We start from the raw sequence: 19,424 nt of genomic DNA on the forward strand, positions 1-19,424 counted from the left end.
CTCCAAAGTGAAAAACATGTTTTTTGTTTTTATTTTTTTTCTGTTCTCCTGGCCAAGGGACATTTGGCTTCATCTAGTCCTTCTAATCCTTGCTTCCAAACCCATCCCTGAAACTGCCCTTGGATTTCTAACGCTGTTGGGGTATGGAGAAGAATAAAAGGTTCCTTTTCCCAGGGCCCACTCTGGGATCCCAGAAGACAGGGCCTGAAGCGCCACCTGGACATACAGTGGGGAAGGTGAGGGACTGAAAAGCAGAACATTTCTTCTGGGGTCAAGCCCTTCAGGGTGTTCAGAGTGGGCCATCCGATGGCTCACTGATGAGGGGCCAAAGGGTGAGTGCAAGACAGTCAAGTTCTGGTCGAAAGAGTCCAAGTGAACATAGCTGTTACTGGGGATGAATGCTAGGCTCTGCTGGGAAGGGGTCATGCCTGGCTCGGGAGAGATATATGGTAGTCATGTGGGGTTCTTGCCTGTAGGAATCTCGGGAAAACCAGATGGAGACATAAAAACCTGGAAGCCTCTTTTCTGCTGTGTCAGCATGACGTGTTCTTGGTTGAGGGTGGGAAGAGATGCCCTGGTTGGAGGAGACATTACGGGAAATGATGTCACTCCATTGAGTAGGTTCATTTCTGGTGCCTCGCCTTCTGTATCAAAGGACTCTTCTGTGGGGGAGTCAACTTCCGTTTAGCACTGCCTTCCCTGTACCCACCCCCACCCCCAGGCTGCCCTCACTGCAGAAGGGCTCCCTCCTCCTAACTCTCCACAAAGACAGAGGCCAAGAGTCTCTTCTTACTTAGCTCCACTTCCCCAGGGCAAGGCACAGAATATTTAGTCTCCGCTAACTGCTCACTGGTATGGATCCCCCCATGACATAGTTGGGGTCCCGCATCTGGTGATGGTAACTTGATTCTTTTCTCATCCACTTCCACTTCTCCATCCCCACAGACACAGCCGCCCTTCTTCCTGGCTGTCTCCTAACAGGCTTCCTGGCCTGCCTGCTTTAAATCCCTACAGCCGACTGTAGCCATGGTAGACTTTCCCAGCTGGATTCTACTGCCCTGTTTCAGTTTCTTTTGAGAAATTTCATCCCATGAATAGATAGAAGAGTATCCACAGGCCTTGCCTTGATGCCAAAGGCCTTTTTACCTTTTTCTCTCTGCTCCTTTATTATTTTATTTATTCTGCCCTGCATGAATTTCTAGTCTCTATTTCTTTGCCTGGAAGCATTTTTTTGTTATTCCTGCTTCTTGGTGTCCAAATCTTATTTCTTTTTATATTATTGTGCACTTTGAGCCTCAAGTCACTTGAGTTGGAGTTATAATTTGAATATAAACTGTCCCCTATTAGGCTAATGTGTTGAAAGCTTGGTCCCCAGGTTAGTAGTCACTGTTGTTATTTTGAGACTTAGCTCAAAATAACAACTTAGAAGTTAGGGGACCTAGTCAGAGGATGCATGTCACTAGCTGTCCCCAGGGAACACATACCTTGTCTGAGGCTCTTTCCCATCTGTTTCCTGTCCTTCATGAGATGAAGAACCCTGTCTCACTACGTCTTCCTCTTTTGCCGTGATGTTCTGCCTCAACACAGGCCTAACAGTCATGGGGCTAAGGCATAGGACAAACCTCTGATAATGTGAACCGAAATAAAACTTCTCCCCCTTCTCTGTCCCAGTACAATGCAAACTCTAAATTTATTGAACAGTTGTAGGTCATCCCATGGGCCCTGAGGATGGATACCTAGGATCTAGCACCGAGTTCCTCACAGCAGAGCTTCCAAGCCTCTGTTCTGACTCCAGCAGGGCAAATACATTATCCTTGTGTGCTGGACCTTTCAGCTTAGGTGTGATGGAGTAGCTGGTGCTGTCATAAATCGCATGCACATGAGTGTGCACTGTCCCTGTGAGCTGGTCCTGCCCAGCATGTCAGTGATATGCCAGTTAGCCTAATGGACTACACTGGAGTAGTGCTCATGATGACATCTGTTTCCTCTTTAATTTGTGTCATAGTGCAAGGCTGGGTGTGGTGGAGGCACACCTGCCATCCCAGGACTTTGGATGTTCATGCAGGAGGATTCTAAGTTCTAGTTTGGGGCCCCATGAAGAGTTGTGATTCTCCAAAGGGAAGTCTGGGGGCTGGGGGATTTGGCTCAGTTGGTTGAGTGCTTCCTAGCATTTATATTAGCCCTGCATCCAATGCCCAGCTCTGCACAAACACGTGTGGTGTGTGCCTGGAATCCTGGAACCTGAGGTAAAAGCAGAAGTATTGGAAGTTCAAGGTCATCCTTGTGTGCACCGTGAGGCCAGTCTGAACTACTCCAGAGTTTGTATCAAAAACATTTTTTTCTAATATAGTCAGTTCTTAAAAATATTGATGTGACAAATTGACCCTGAAGAAACAGATTTCATGTTGAAGTGAACTTGGACTGTGTTGCTTGCTTGAAGCTCTGTCATATTTCCAGGGTATGCCTTGAACCCAAGACTCTGGGGAGCCCTATGATCAAGAATTCTTAATTCCCACCTTAAGTTCAGTTGGTAGTCAAATTCTTTCTCCTTTATATATATATTAACACATCGCAGGTGTTGACGGTACAGCAACCTCCCACTTCGACCTATGAGGAGAACTCTGTGGTCCAGAGACAGCTGTGCTTATACAGCTAGTGGAAAAGCTGTCCTGCTGTCCTACCTGGCTCTCTCAGCGTGACCCTGGACTGATGTGCATGCCATTCACATCCAGGGGGGAATTTGCATAATCTGTTTGTAGTGCATGTTGCCTGCTTCTCTTTCCCAGCGTCTGAACTTTGTCCCACGTCTCTTTCCTGAACATCATTCTTTTCAAGTGTTTCTCTGGCTTCCCTTTTTTATCTACCAGATGTCTTATGAGTAAGTAATAAAGGACTCCAATCAAAGTTTCCTATGCCTCACCAAATCACACACACACAAAAATAGCCAATACTTTTTTTTAAAGTATACAACTGTTTTATGTCAAAAGCACAGTAGTAAAGTTGAGGGTATGGTGAGGGGGACCAGGTTTGTTATGAAAGTTAGGTTTAGTTAGCCACACAGGGTCATTGATGAGTGAATACATATAGGTTTAAGTCTTGGTTTTGAGGGTTTTAAAGGAAATTTTTGGATAATTATATATAAACTAAATATTTTATGATCTTAAAAAAGGCTTGAGAGACTTTGTCTTGTCCAAGTGATTGGCAGACCCCTTTGGGTGACTCCCACAGAAACAATGCCATGTGTTTGTTCTATAAGACAGCTTCCTGATAGAGAGTAATCATGTAAGAATCAAGGCTCCTGGAGTCGGTTTTAAAATGTGATCCTTTAATGACCTTTCAGGCAGTTTCGGATGCCTCATCGCCTTCCAGGTCCAGAGGACTCAGGTCCCATTCTTCTGAACGGTAATTCAAGTCCTACGGTTTCAGTCCTTACTTTATAGGCTGTTGTCTGTGAGAGAGGTGTCCAGCCCCAATGCCCTCACTGGCTCCTTGTCTAATGCTCAACTTTGTGGGGAGCGTGGAAACACGTAAGAGGAACAACACCGAAGTTAGTCAGAAATCTGCATCTAGAGCCTTTGCTTTGGGATAAGTGCAATTGTTCCGCAAGCATGTGTGCATGCGTGTGTGTTTTGAGACAGGGTCTCTCTGGATAGCCCTAATTTGCTAAGTAGATTGAACTTATTTCTGACTCAGATCTGACTGCCTGTACTTCCCAATAGAGATTTAAAATCCTTTTAAATCTTTTTACTTTTAACTAGGTGTTGTATATGTGGATGTGTGTGTAGGTGTGTGCACCTGAAGCACCATGCCTAATAGAGGCCAGAGGCATGAGATTCCTTAGTACAGAGGTACAGACAGATGGGAGCTGTTTTACATGGATGCTGAGAACTAAGCTCAGGTGCTGAGCCATCTTTCTGGCAACCCCCATGCCTGCCTTTTTGAGTTAACTCTTAAGTAGCTCAGGCTGGTCTCAAACTCACTTTGTCTTTGAGGATGACCTTGAACTACTGATCCTTCTGCCTCCACATGGTGAGTGGTGGAATTACAGGCATGTGCCAACATAACCTGGCTAGAGCAAGGATGCTTCTGAGGGCTGTATTATCATTAAGGGATTGCCTCACCATGGAAACATCAGTGCTGGGTCTCCAAGCCGGGATCTTAAAGTTCCTCCATATCTGCTATTGGCCCTCCTCCAGGTCCTGTTAGTGTTATTGTCCTTAGCGGATCCCGATCCCCAATGATTTTCATGCTTTTCAATACCAACTGTGGTGAATCTGGACATGATTGACTGGTGAGGGATAACGACTATTGACTTGTGGTTTTAGGAAAAAAAAATCATTCGCACCTTTGTTTCCAGGTCATTTTACATCAGTTCCTCTCCAACATCCGCAATGGCTTTGAACGCTTTGGGTGATAGTGGCCAGAAGACCACAAGAGCAAATTAAACAGTCTGGAGATGTTCTAGTGTGAGCTGCAGGAGACTGCTGACACAGGGGACCCCCCTCCCCACTGCTTCATAGTACCCTGTAATACACAGGAGGCATTCCTTCTAAAATAGAGGTAAAAGCACCCTACAGTAAACAGTAAGCCGGTAACATAGTCATTTAGCATCACTCAGCCTTATATGCTATCCATAATCGTGTGTGCTTTGCTTTTGATCAGCAGCCAGCACACAGGTTTTTCTCGAATACCCCAGCATCACAGACACATGTGAGTGGTACTGTGTGCTTTGATGGTACTGTGGCGACGTCACCAGGCAACTGCTTGCTTTCAGATTATCATGATCCCTGTGAGCAGTCACACTGTCTATTCCTCATCATACGCAGCAAGCTGGCTTTAGCAGTTTGAACATGCTCAGGTGCACTGCTAGCTTCACTGAGTCTGTTTCCAGTTCATCAAATACCCCGAGTGACACATGTCTGATCCAATGTAACGTCCGACTCAGCGCCTTTGGAATCTTAAAATGTGTATCTTAGAATGCGGTGTGGTGGTGGAGGGGACAGAGCCAGTGGAACCGCAGAGGAGCAGAATGGTCCGATTTGTGTCCTTGGCTGCAACTTCCAAGCTCAGGTCCTCCCAGGTCTCCCAGGAACCCTCTTCCCCCAAGTTTGCCCAGCTGTCACCCTCACAGCCCACCGGGCAGCATTGAGTCATCCACAAGCCCTCCAGTCCCGTCTCCATCATTTCTTCAGTGGCTTGTGCGTGTTACAATCTCCTGAAGCAATTTGTTTTCCGAATCTGGCTGTCCTGTTAAGTTGGGTTTGGCCCACACCTTCCATTTCTTGTCTGCACTGGGAGGCGATTGGACACTGGGGAATTAATAGATGCATTCAGTCAGCAGCCAGCACCAGGAGGGTCTACCTAACTGCTTGTTCCTCCTGCTCATAAGACAATATCCTCTTGAAGACATGTAACATGAGGGCCGGCTTGTTGGGGTATCTGTCCCGCCCAGTACCCCACAGCAGGCAGGCCCCAAAGAAAATCACGCACAAGACTCCATAAGATTATAAACTGATTGGCCCATTAGGTCAGGCTTCTTGTTAACTCTTATAACTTATATTAACCCATTATTCTCATCTATGTTAGCCATAATGGCTCCGTACCTTTCTCAGCTGGGCAAGTTACATGCTGCCTCTTCAGTGGTCTGCGCAGGAGTGGCTGAGGAACCTCCCTGCTTCCCAGGATTCTCCTGTTCTCATTGCATCACCTCTACTTCCTGTCTGGTTTTCCCGCCTATACTGCCTGCCTGGCCAATCAGCGTTTTATTAAAATATGATTGACAGAATACAGACAATTCTCCCGCATCAAAGACATGCTGGCGACAGCAAACTTTGGCTTTACCAAGAGTGCCTGCAAATCACAGGCTTGCCCTTGCATTTGGACATGGGAGCGGAGGGTTGCTATGAAATCCATGAAAATTATGGACTACCCAAGAAAAATAAAAATATGTTAACACAGTGGTTTCTTCCCTTGGAAGCTGTGAATTTTGAGTAACGCCCCCTCCTTGTGTGTGTGTGTCCAGTGTCTACAGTGATGTGCTGCTTTGTGAAATTGATGCTGACAATGATTAGGGGAATAGACTGGAGTTGGACCACATTTTCACAGGAAAGCTAGGGCACCCCCTTTTCAGAGTGCTTCAACTTAGAACCCAATTTAAAAAACAAAAAGCATTTTTATGCCAATTGTAGTGTGTACGTCCGTTATCCTAACACTAGGAGGCAGTCAGGAAGATTTCCAGTTCAAGACCGGACTGATACATAAAGAGTTCAAGACCAGCCTGGGGTATATATCCAGACACTTACTTAAAAATCCAACCCAAGAAAGCCGACATAAAAAGTTTCAAGACCTTTCTTCCTCCTAGGGAGCATTTGAAATTTTGTCCTGTGGGGTTTCCCAATCAGTTTTGCGGTGTTCCTCTTTGAAGACCGTGGCAGTGATGGGAGGAAGCAGGGTGAGGTGGTCTAAGGCGGAACCAGCGCACCTGATGTGCTGTCACTTATTGGCTAGCTAAGAGGACCTTGACCAACCGGGAGCTGCCTCGTCGTCATGGCAACGAGACACGCTAACGCTAGTGTCCTGGGAAGCTGGCTTTCTGACTGAGCAGCGACGATGGCGCAGAACTTGTATGGTCCTGGAGTCCGGATGGGCAACTGGAACGAAGACGTCTTTCTGGAGGAGGTGCGCAGGGTGCCGCCGCGTTGCCAGGATCCCAGATCCTGCCCTGCACGCTCCCTCTGTGCTGCTCTGAGCACGTAGCCTCTTCTCACCCAGCCTCACCGTGTCCCCCACTCCTCTTTGAGGAACCCGAGGTAGCACATCTGCTCTGCTCTCTGAGCACCCGCTTCGCGGTTCCTGAACCCACAGCAGGCACAGATAGCTTCCTTCTGGGTTCTCCGCCTTCGCCAGCTTTGTGGCACCCCTAGGTGTTGGGAAGGTTCTGGGGTTACGAGTGTATGGCGAAAACTAGGCTTTCGACATACTGACCACACAGTCAGGAGGACCCCGGTAGAGACTGCCGGCCTCCAAATACCACTCCTGATTGTCTGTGGACGGGGTAAGCATAGGGACCCTCTCTTTTTCTTCTCCATGCATTTTTCGTCGCAGGTTTTCTAAGCACTCCTCCGTGACACGCTGAGGACATTTCTGCCATCCTCGTCACGATCACATTTCCCTTTGTGTTCTCAAACTGTCTTTGAACTTGAGATGCTTCTGAAGGAAAAATCTACCAGGACTTGTGCTCTACAACAGCCCTGCCCTGGACTCCCCTTGTCCCTGTCTTTGCATCCCCAGGAGCGCATGAGGGACTTCCTAGAGAAGAGGGAGAAGGGAGAACTTCTTATACAGAGGAACAGAAGGCTGAAAAAGAATCTCTTGAGATCGGTAATCTCAAATTTCTCAAATTCCAACGCCAGTTTCAAACTGCTGTCAAACTAAGTGTGAGTTAAGCAAGGAAAACATCTATAAACAACTAGCCATTTGGAAAATTAAAAAAATTAATCTGAAAAGTAGTTTTTTTAAGTTCTCCAATATCTTAGAAACATAAAGGAAAGTCTCTTCTTAATTATGTTTGCAACTAGAGGAATGGATTAATGCTTGCCCAAATAAAGTGCCTTCTAGTTGCCGCTCGAGAATGTTGGGTTGAGAGAATTGATAATGGAATTATCAATTCCAGCGGCTTCGCTTGATCTTGTTTAGGGTCATTGGGAACTTGCTTGACCGTGTGGAAGGGAAGGACACTAAGGAGGGAAAGAAGGGAGGGCCTTATTGAAATGGTGCCAGTCTGAGAAAGAAAGGAGGTACCCTCGGGAGGGACCTAGGTCTCAGCATCTTAGGAATTGGTTGGCTTATTGGAAAATTCCTTTTAAAACTGTAGATGGAGCTTTCGGTATCGCAAGATGGCTTTGTCCACTACGGTGATAAAGTGATCCTCGTGAACCCTAACCACGCCCGGGGGGAGGAGGCTGGCGTGTTTTTGGAAGGAGACCTGTGCCTGTGTGTGAGTCCGGATGAAATTAAAGCACAGCTATGCGATGAGTTGGAAATACCCTGTGCTGTGAGTGCTGTCCAGACCACCGTCCCGACGGGCAGGAACACCTTCACCATTTTGAGGTAGGGACTCTCATTCAGGGCATTGCAGTATCTGCTTGGATTTGTAGCTTAAAGATCCGAGATGAGACACTAGTCAGTGTTTCCCTCATATGTGTGAGGACCTGAGCTGGATTCTTAGAAACCCCATTTAAAAAAGCTTAGTGTGGTGACCCTTACTTTTGTAATTCCAGCACTGGGCAGGAAGAGACATGCAGATCTCTGAGCCTTACTCGTCAGCCAGCCTAGCTTACTTATTGAATTTCAGGCCAAATGAGACCCTTTATTTTTAAAAGGTGAACAGCATCTGAGGAATACCACTGTGCACACACACAAATACACACAAACACACAGATACACAGATGGACACACACACATGGACATGGACATTAACACCAACACGGACACACACACACACACACACACACACACACACACACTGAGATCAGGTAATAATGGCTGCAAGCAAAGGTTATGGGAACATTTTCTGACGTCTCATCTTGTTTGCTTACTTGAGAAACATTGCTGAGGGCCCTTATATGCCTGCCGCTGAAGACAACAGGTTAATTAGCTATTTGTGTTCAGTTCAAAACGTTTGCTTCATGGTGGTCAGATCCAGAGAATTGAACTTACATTCTGCCTGGAAGTAAAGGAAAAATTTCCAAACCATGTTGCAGGATGCTTTGTGCTCACAAGATAGTTTCCATGGTTCTTGCTAGCTTCGCAACAAAAATAAGTCATGTAATAAAAGGCTACACGAGATGGGTTTTCCTCTTTTCAAATCAGTCGTCTACCAAAATTGACCCGAGGTTTTAGAAATGATTAATGAGACCCTTAGAGACATACAATCACAACTCAAACTACCATTTTGACTTTGAAGACTGTGGCACTTCTTCAGTGACAAGGGCAGAGCCTTGTACCCTCCTGCACCCTTCATTTAATTTGTCTTAAGTACAGATGGCTTGCGGTAAAACAACTTAAAGTCGAGGACCAGTTCTGTCCCTGGAAGATGATGGGGGAAGATTGTATTACATGCCCGCAGAGGTACAGCCTTGGCTCGGCTTAAAAACGTCAGTGCACATGATCAGAAGTTCTTGTCATACGTTGACATGGCATGCTTAGTCTACTCCAAGCAAAGGCTACAGAGCGGGGAGGCTCTGGGTTTGATCTGTGGGGCAGAGCAGGTAATAGCGAGCTCATGCTAGCTGAATGTTGAGGCTAAAACGAAAGAACTTTTATAGCTGGCTATGGTGGTTTACAGCTGTAATACCAGCACTCCCAGGAGGCCGAGGCAGGAGGATTCCTCCAAGTTCTATGTCAGCCTGGGCTTCAATGTCAGACTGTCTCAAAACACCAAAAAAACAAAATCGTGCATTTCTCAACTAAAGACATGAATAGAAAAATACAAGAAAAAAATCTTACAGTTGGTGATTGAGAGTATTTTAAGTAATGTTGCAAAAGTGGATATTGGGATCCAGCACGGTGATTCTTATCAGGGTCTCTTGATAACATCTCCGATCTCTGAGGTCTTTGCCTGACAAGCCAAACAGACCAGAGAGCAACGTTTGTTATTTGTGTATGGTGTGTGAATAGATGTGATAAGAAACACGAGGGAATGATGGGAAGGCACAGCCCTCACTCTGTCCCCTTGCTCTAACCCTCCAGCGATAGCACAGACAGGAGTGCTGTGGGCCAAGTCCTTAGATATGGGCAGAGCTTCTGCCTCGGGATAGCCGCCGGCCTGGAATGCAAGATGGTGAGTCTTCCTGTGCGTGTTCCTCTCGTCGGTCCTTGTTTACCAAGACGGCCAAGGGCTACCTCCAGAGGGACTGTGCAGATGGGGGCCCCATTTCTGCTGTCACTGTGGATTCAGTCTGTGGGGTCCAGAGGGCATGGTGTACCCGATTCTTTCCTCTTAGCTTTGTCAATAACAAAACAAATAAGCAAACAGCATCCTTGTCCTTAAAAGCTAAGGAGTGAAGAGAGAAAAGTCTTTTTTTTTGGTAATGCAGCTATCAAAAGGCCAAAATTTATGCCACGTCAAATACTAAATGAAATGAACAGGTTAACTGACCTTTGCCGTATGCCACCAATACCAGCAAAGATATACATTGCTTAGACTAATCTTGAACTTCTGGACTCAGAGTGATCCTCATGTCTCAGTGTCCTGTCTAATATCTGGGACTGTAGGCATGGACCCTTGTGTCCAGCTCTGGCATTTTAAGCTTTTGATTAGCAATTATTTTTTTTTCTAAGAAGTAATAAGGACAAGATGAGCTTGCGGAAGTCAGGAAGCTTAAGTCTCTGAGAATCTCCTTTACTTTGGAGATAATGAAGTATAATAGGCCAGGGGCCATGGCACACACCTATAAACTCAGCCCTTGGGAGGTGGAGGCTGGAGGATTGCTGTGAGTCTGAGACTCACCTGGGCCATAGAGTGAGACCGATCTGTACAGAACCAAACAGACAATAGAAAGAACCAGATAAACTTACACTTGAGTTTCCCATGCAAGCTCTGTAATAGGGATTTGTGTAAAGTAAACATTTGAGTCGGTGACTCAAAGTTGGAGCACTGTGCCAGGCAATGCCGCAATTGCTTCACACATGCTGACTCAATTGTTTTCACGTGTATCCCTGACATAAGAACACCGGGAACTAGGCATTCAACTCCTAAACGGCAGAGCTTAGAACCATGGGCATTGTTATGGTTTGAGTGTGGAAAGTCCCCTCCCCACCCCATAGGCTCCAGTGTTTGGACACTGAGTTCCCCAGTGCTCTTTTGGGAGTTGGGGACCAGCTGCAGGAAGTGATTGGCAGTGGGGGAAAGACCTTATAGCTCCTTCTGGTTCGGGCCCAATCTTTCCGCTCCTTGGTCGGTTGAGATGTAATCAGTGGCCCCATCGGCACAGCCTCAGCTGTCCCTGATGCCAAGCCTTCCCCACCACGAGAGACTAATTCCTGAAACTGTGAGCCCCAGTAAGCCCTTTCCACTGCAAACTGTGTCTTATCAGGGTTTGGGGACAGCAAATGAGACAAAGGAAACGAGCAAGAAATCCCAGTGTTGTCTGACACGACATCAGTCCTTTTGGTACCACTGAGCCAAACGACGGTGCCAGTCAAACTATGCCATGCATAGAGGTGTCCATCTGCAGCCTGAGTTTAGAAACAGAAATGAAGCATGTAAGTCGTTGAGGCAGGGGCATAGCACCCAGAGATGTGCACACCGTCATCTGTCTTCTTTGACTGGTGCGTTCCTATGTGTCTTCCTCAAAACACACAACTCGGCTGTGACCATAATGAGCACCCAGCTTCTTTCTACTTCGGTGTTTTCAAAGCGCTCCTTAACAGTTACGTTTAAGGAGTGCCTAACGTATTATAGTGCGCCCGTGTCAGAGTGACCCAGTCCTTAGTCTATCTTCGGGCAGGCTCCTTTGCTTTCTTCTTCTTGTGGTCTTGAACTAGCGATCTTCTTGCCTTAGCCTTCTGAGTTCTGTGATTCCACGTTTGTGTGCCACCATGCCTAACTGAGTTTGCTATCCTAGTTTCTGTCACGTATAGGTTTTATGTGTGTAGGTGGGGATTTACTTATTTACTTATTTAGCTTAAAGCTCACGCCCCTCAAACCCCGGTTAGTGAGTCTTTCTCCAGAATAGATTTTTTTTTTCTTTTGGCCTAGCATTACTGATATCAAGAATGCGAATACAAACAGAAGTATTGAAAGCTGGATATAGTAACACACACCTATATTTTCAGCACTTGGAGTGCTGAAGCAGGGGGATTGCCACAAATCCCAGGTCAGCCTGTGTTTCAGAGTGAGATCCTGTTTTGTTTTTTTTTTTTGTTTTTTTGTTTTTTTTTTTTTTTTAGGGTAACACGAAACCAGTTCTTTAATTGATTGGGCCAATCTGTACCCTCAGCAACAGTAAATGCAGAACGCATTAAGCGTGGCAAACAGCATAATCTAAATCTTTGCTTAACTTATGGACAAACAGGAAAGGATATGTAGATGTTGCAGTACCCGGTTCAGTTCCTGTACGTCTGCCCTTCCCCCTGCTACATCCTCAGTTTTCCTCCCTGTCTTTGCCATCTTTATTCTTTCCCCCTGGGAACCATGTGGTCTTTGTCTCTGTATTGACGGGGGTTTACCTCTCTGCCCTTTGGATGGATGATTAAATTTTGCATATTTGTTACTGCTATTCCACCCCCCATTTTAAGTTGTAGTTATTTTAATTCTATTTTTGAGATACATCTATCAGTTTTCCTTTGAAACTATTTCTTTGTGTGGGCGTGGGAGGGGCGTGTGCACGTGCACGTGTGTGCCTGTGTGCCCAGGATACCATTTAGAGGTCAGTTTTCACTTTTTGCCTTGTTTGAGACAGGGTCTTATTCATGGAGTCCTCTCCTTAGCCCCTACATTGCTTTTAAGGTTTAGTCTGTTAGAGATAAGTATTATCTTATCTTATAAGTATTTAGTCTGATGAGGAAGATAGGTATTACTTTCTAGATGTTTACAGTTGGACATTTGTTTACTTTTATTCTTTAATACACTTGAGATTTATTTTGGCAAAAGGTTTGGCCCCCAAGTTCCCCAAATGATCATCCATCTCACGTGTTAGCTCTCGAATAATTCTTCCTCCTGACACACGGTGCTTCTTTAGGCATATATTAAACTACCCTATGCACCGCATGCTTTTCCTGAACGTTCTATTTTGAGCCACTGCAGTCGTCGATTTTTACTCTAGACAGTGTTGTAATTATACAGCGCCGTAATGCACGTTGACAGATCTTTGTTCCTCTCCTTTCTCTCCCTTTGTCTGGGTTACATTAGGAATTAATCTTTGAGCTAAATGCAATGATTATCTTCTCCAGTCCCTCGGCCTGTGCAGGGGAAAGCCACTTTGTGTTTGGCTGGCACTGTAAACCTAAGTGCTTTATTTAGTCACAGCTTTGGAGGTTTGACTCTTGTAAGGTGTCTCTCAAATTCTCTCAGGAAGGCATGTCAGCTCTTGGTCAGGTTTTATGACTCGCCTCACACGGTTGGAGCATTGGTCTTGATAGTGTTGTTCCCTCCTGTTGGCGTTTGAATGTCCCTTCAGCAAAACTCCTTTCTATTCAGGTCCAGTTCATTCTCTCTCTCCATAGTACACATCTGCCATCTTTTCATTCTCAAGGCCAGCCATGGTCTGGGCCTCATCGGTCTGACCGGTCTTCTGAGGAACACCTCTAAGCATAGGAGATCCTCTCTCTAGGCCTCATATCCCACTGATGCCACCTTGAGAATCAGTCACATGGGGGACAGTCAACATCCAGAGGGTAGCAAGATACTGCTCTTTTTTTTAATTTTTTTTATGATTTATTTATCTTTTTATTTTTATGTGCATTGGTGTGAAGGTGTCAGATCCCCTGGAACTGGAACTGGATTTTCAGACAGTTGTGAGCTGACATGTGGGTGCTGGGAATTGAACCCGGGTCCTCTGGAAGAGCAGTCTTCTTAACCTCTGAGCCATTTCTCCAGCCCCCAAGGTACTGCTCTTATTCACAGCCCGTCACCCCTCTCGCAGGCAGAGGATTATAACTTGCTCATGCCTTCCTCTTTGTACCTCAAGCACAGCTTAGTAGATAATAAAGCATGCACAAAGGGCCAAGGAAATGGCTCAATGGCTAAGAGCACGTGTTGCTTTTGTAGAAAACCCAGGTTCATTTCTCAGCATGCACACGGTGGCTCACAACCAGTCCCAGAGGATCTGAAGCCTCCTTCTGACCCCAGCGCAGGCACCAGATGTACACACGACACATATACGTACATGTTGACGAAACACTTGTTTATAAATAAAATCTGATTTTTTTAACACACTAAAACCTTATTAAAAGACAGAGAAACCACCTTCATGTTCAAGGTGAAGGCGAACAAGCAAAGAGCTAACAAAGAGAACATTCTGAACTCCCAGCAGGATGGGATGGCTCTTGACAAGGGTAGCCGTGTATCTAAGCTCCATTCCCAATGGGAACAAGGACTCCAGATGGTCAGGGTCACTAGAAAGTCACGAGCCAGTGCCGGCTGTGATGAGCCCAGGCTGAAGAGCACTTCATCTCAGGTGCCTGGTTTCGGTAATGTTATTTATAGCACGGAGGATACAGACCCAGGTCCCATGTTTTGAAAGAGAAGGGGAGCAGGAAATGGAGTATGGAAAAATGTTTTATTTTCTGTTGCTGAGACACAACACCACGACCAAGGCGACAGGGAAAAAAAGTATTTAATTTGGAGGTTCATAGTTCCAGAGTGAGTGTTAAGAGTCCGTGACCATCCTGGCAGGCGGAATTGGCATCAGATAGGTAGAGATGGTGCTGGAAGAGGAGTTGAGGGCTCATATCTGCTCTTTAAGTAGGAAGCAGAAAGAGGAATGGTATGGACTTCTGAAACCTTGAAGCCTACCCCTGGTGTGAGGCATCTCTTCCAATAAGGTCACACACACCTCCTAACCCTTTCCAAACAGTCCACCAACTGGGACCCATGTATTCAAGCATAAGAGCTTGGGGACCATTCTCCTTCAAACCATCACAGGAAAGAGAAGAGGGGGTACAGGGGAAGGAGGAAGGGAAAGAGGGGGAAAATGCTATTCTGACAATATATTTCTAAGGAAGGGGAAAGTTGTGTTTTCTTACAGGAGAGGGGAGGAAACAGGGTTCTAGAAGCTGCTTTCGTGCCTACTTACTGCACAGTCTCTCTGGTCGCCCATTCCCCGGCTTTCTCCGTAGCGGTGACTCTGCCCATGTGCCGTTTCCAGCTCTATTTATCGAGTGACCACAGGACCCTTCTGAAGTCCTCTAAGAAGTCCTGGCTCCAGGAGGTGACTCTGACAGATGAGAACTCCCATCTGAACTGCTGGCAGGCTACCTTTCTCGACCCCCAGCTGCGCCTGGAATATGAAGGCTTCCCAGTTAGGGTGAGCTTGGCGTGAAGGCCACCGGGCCTGGGGTCTGTGAGAGGAAGGGCTGGGGCTCACACCTGGCCTTCAGGCGGAGGCTCACCGCCACTCTAACCGCAGGAAGATAGCTTCTTTTTCTTTCGTTTGTAACTTAACTGTGGACAGCGCCGGGTTGTTCTGAGGCAGCGCTTTGAATTCCTGTCTCTGAACCCTGGCTGCAGATTAGAATCACTGCACAAAGAGTACAAAAGACCCAGGGTCCCTGGGCACTCCCAACACAGCTCTGTAGAGATCCCTGCATGCAATGCTTTTGGCAACCTAATCTGTATAAGCTTCCCTCCCTCCTCCTCTTCCTCCTCCTCTCCCTTCCTCCCTTCCTCCATTAACCCCATCCTCTTCCTCTGTTTTCTCTCTTTCTCTTCCCCTCTTCTTTTCTTTTCTCCTTTCTCTCCTCCCCTCCTTTCCCTCTCTCCTTTTTTCCTCTATCTCTGCCCCCTCTCTTTCCTCCTCTCCCCCTCCATTCGCTTCTCTTCTGCTCTCCTTTATTTCCTTCCTTCCCCTCTCCCTCCCTTTATCTCCTTCCCTCCTCCCTTCTCCCTCCCCACTCCTTTCTTTCCTCACTCTGTAGCCTTGGCTGGCCCAAGACTCTCCTTCTTTCCAAGTATCCAAACAGTACCACTTTGCTTGACTTAAGTTCTCATCTCGAAAGATCCTGGGAAGCCGAGGGAAGGGACGGAGGCAGCAAGCAGCTACCGACTACCGAGGCAGGCACAATCCCTGATCACTCTTGTTTTGGATTCTGGACCAAGTGTGATGGAGCATGAGACATGATCCTTTTGGGAGGTTGCTATGGGCACAGAGCAAGCTTGATGCCTCTGCGTCTCCAACCCAAGGCTTTGCTACATATCCAAGGGGGCATCTGTTATAGGAGAGGGAGGGTTTTTAGGACTCACTGCCAGCATCCGAGCATCTGGCATCAGCAGTTTTATAGGATTGCCCGTGGGAGGGGCTACAGTCCCAGGTTCCTCTGAATCTGCCCCACACAGTGGGTCCATTTCTTCAAAGCTCTGGCAGGGGACCCCAGTTCCTGGAGGCTCCCTCCAAGTTTACAGGGTGGAGGATGGTTACCTTATCCACAGTGAAGGAAGCTTGGCAGAATTTTCTGGGCAGCCATCCTCTCCTTGCTTGGCATTCCTAAGACGGCATTAGGAACTGCTGAATATATGCGTGTGTGTGTGTGTGTGTGTGTGTGTGTGTGTGTGTACTTAACAGCACCAGCCACGTTTCACGTTGTCAAAAATCTTCTTACATATGACTTTGAATAATTATTCCACCCTGTAGATATCTACCATGGTGCATTTCATGAAGGCCATTGTGGTTCCCCAGCCTTGTAGGTTATATATACAATACATTGATATGAATATGTTAATATTCTCTAGACTTTTGCTTCCAGGAAATTGTACAGAATGCTGATGGTACTCTTTTCCTATCCTGTAAAGGCAAATGAAAAGCTTGTCATCTACCATCGTCACACAAACCGAGCCTTGGCAGCCCATCGGCATCTCCCCTTAAGGTACCATACTGCGGGTGTAAGAGAACGCCATAGTGGGCTCGGGTCGTGCACGTAAAAGCAGAGATGTTTGGCTAGATGTCTGTGTCTAGTCATGTGAAGTAAAGGTTTTTAGGTGATGAATTTAACACGGACCACATTGTTCATAAAAATTATTTAAAAGTAAAGGTCAGTTTTCATTTTCGTTTAGTGTTAAGCATACCAGACAAGTCAAATATGTGAAAATCCTTGTTAATGCTCAACGTTATTTGAATATTTCTGCTCTGTGATACAAAGATAAGCACTCAGTTGGCATGTCAAATACCTTTTTTTGTCAAATGACAGATTTTATTTTATAATTCAGAAAGGGGTTACTAAGTTTATGAAGACAGTCAAAAGACAAAATTTAGTTTAAATTTGGGGTGGGCCATATATTTATCACCTGAAATCTTGATTGGTCTAAATTTAAAATCCAAAAGACTTGATTTTGCAAATACTTATTTTTATTTATTTATTTGAGACAGGGTTTCTCTTTGTAGTTTTGGATCCTGTCCTGGACCTAGCCCTGTAGACCAGGCTGGCCTCGACCTCACAGAGATTCGTCTGCCTCTGTCTCCCGAGTGCTGGGATTAAAGGCATGCGCCACCACTGCCTGGCACAAATACTTCTTTTTAACATTAAAGAAACTTAATGTATTATATTTGAGAAAAACTTTGTCAGAGATACCTACACGGCCCACACATCATCTATTGACTGGAATTGTAACTGATAACTTTTAAATGTCATAATTTTGAATTATGGTGCTGAAATTCTGCCTTGTGTAGAACTTTGATGCTGCTATCTAGTAAAGTCTTCCCTGATGGGAGGATGTTGGCTATAAACATCCTCATGTGCCTAAACCTCCGAGAACAGGGGGGAAAATATTCCTGCAAACGTACATTTTAGGGGCTCTACTGGGCTTTACAGAGTGGTCTGGCCAAAGAGGAATGATTTCCTAGGAGGGATGAACACAGTCGTTCAGTTTCTGATTGGAATCCATTCTTTTTTGTTCCAGGACCTATTTTGGGAAGGAAGTTGAGGTTGCAGCTCACACACATCTGGATTCACACAAGGTTGAAAAACCCAAGAACCACTGGATGCTGGTTACTGGGAATCCCAGAAACAAGGCGACCACCATGCTGGACCTCCCCAAACCTCCCACAGATGACACCCGTGCTGTGGAGCAGGCCATGGGCATCAGCACATAGTGACACACACCAGGCACACATGGGGCCTCTTGGGCCCTGTTCTCAGCAACTGTAGGTCTTAAAGAGAAATGAACAATCTTGGTTGTGTCCCACGCAGTTTTTCAATAGGGTGCAGAACGCCAGGAACACGGTAGTAAAATAAATATCATATTAAACTTATTGAGTTAGTGATGGGGGCCTAGCTGAAAGGAGTAAGTGGTGTCTGAAAACAATAGTATTTGAAGTTAGATCAGCTTTTGCTGATATCCTAATTGTGGCGAGCTCAGTACCCCCACTCAGAGCCCCTTGCTTAGCAGGCCCTGCAAAGCCTATGCTCCTTCCCAAAGCTGTGTTTATGTAATAAAGAATGTCAGAAGTTCATGGATGTTTTGGCATTGCCGTTTCTCCCCCAATTTTCTTCCGTGTGGAACAATGTGTAATTCTGAGCTGTGGCTTTGCCTTGAGATTAAAATCCCCTACCTCTGCACCCCGAGTTCTGGGATTACAGCCATTGCATCACTGTGTTCTGAAAAACATTCTATTTTTGTCTCAGCCTCCAACCAGGGATGTCAGGTCCTCTGCTCAACAGGGGATCTATGATCTTATAATGACTCGCACACTGCAGAATCCCTTTACTGCTAGTGAATTTTTGAAACTGACTCAATCATGATGTCAGCCATGGGGTAACGAAGGTCCCAGCAATGGGGCTGGAGAGACGGCTGAGTGGTTAAATGTGAATTCTGCTCTTCCAGAGGATCCGAGTTCAGATCCTCAGCACCCATGTCAGGTGGCTGACAACTTCCTGTAACTCCAGCTCCAGGAGGACTGGTGCCCTCTTCTGGCCTGCTCAGGAATTGCCCTCATACGCACCCCCCCCCAACATACTAATACACACACACACACACACACACACACAAAAGAAAAAGTCTGGGCAGAATGAATGTATATGCTTCTGTTTATTTGTTCAACTACTCATTCTGCTTTTGATGTATGTAAGATATTATAATAGGATAAATAGCTCTCCCCAAACAAACACATTGAGTTGTAGAAAGTAGGTTACAGTAGGTTTTATGTAGGTGAACTTGGGCTCGCGCATGCTTCAAGAAGCAGGCATTGGCACCAAAGGCTGACTAGCCTGTCTCTGTGCTGGAGAAGATACCTTGGGGGAACAATTATAGTCATTATTGTCAGAACCCTAAATAGACATCTTGACTCAACACTGGGTTCAACCTGGACAATGAGTTTCACCAGGGACTCTCAGTTCATGGGTTTTGAGAGAAGCCCCATAGACAAGGACCTAGACAAGAAAGTAACAGTTTCTTGAGGTGGCCAGAAAAGGCCTTTGTCAGCAGGTGCCAACCTGGCTATGTACGTGAGCACCCAAAGACCTTTAGCAACAGCCGTGTCCAGGCTGTGCTTCCTTCTACCAAACCAGAGCTTCTGGGGTGGGTCTTTAAAGTGTGCATGCTTGGGCACATCTTAGGAGAGCCTCATTTGGTTTACTTGGGGTAGAGTTCCAATTTCCATATTAAGATATTAAACTTTAAAGCTTGTTTTTAAAAAATATTTTTATTTTATGTGTATGGGTGTTTATATGTCTGTCTGTGCATCACATGCATGCATTACCCATGAAGGACA

The 19,424-nt window shown here is 46.0% G+C and overlaps 1 protein-coding gene across 1 annotated transcript; it reads left to right on the forward strand.

Annotated features, from left to right (window-relative positions):
• The first annotated feature begins 6,523 nt into the window (after nt 1–6,523).
• On the forward strand, nt 6,524–18,167 carry Cfap161 (cilia and flagella associated protein 161). Its single transcript, XM_048435354.3, has 7 exons — nt 6,524–6,678; nt 7,291–7,380; nt 7,874–8,109; nt 9,751–9,841; nt 14,871–15,029; nt 16,511–16,584; nt 17,615–18,167. The coding sequence occupies exons 1-7, from the start codon at nt 6,610–6,612 to the stop codon at nt 17,805–17,807; spliced, it is 912 nt and encodes a 303-aa protein (XP_048291311.2). The 5' UTR covers nt 6,524–6,609; the 3' UTR covers nt 17,808–18,167.
• Nucleotides 18,168–19,424: the final 1,257 nt, after the last annotated feature.

The sequence above is a fragment of the Myodes glareolus genome, chromosome 24 (genome assembly GCF_982192425.1).
Source record: "Myodes glareolus chromosome 24, mMyoGla1.1, whole genome shotgun sequence".
NCBI lineage: Eukaryota > Metazoa > Chordata > Mammalia > Rodentia > Cricetidae > Myodes > Myodes glareolus.

Bases quoted from the DNA above. Each gene is read 5' to 3' on its own strand.
- Cfap161 (XM_048435354.3), top strand. From the start codon at position 6,610: ATGGCGCAGAACTTGTATGGTCCTGGAGTCCGGATGGGCAACTGGAAC. The intron at 6,679-7,290 runs GTGCGCAGGGTG...TTGCATCCCCAG, and splicing joins AAGACGTCTTTCTGGAGGAG to GAGCGCATGAGGGACTTCCT. The intron at 16,585-17,614 runs GTACCATACTGC...TTTTTGTTCCAG, and splicing joins CATCGGCATCTCCCCTTAAG to GACCTATTTTGGGAAGGAAG.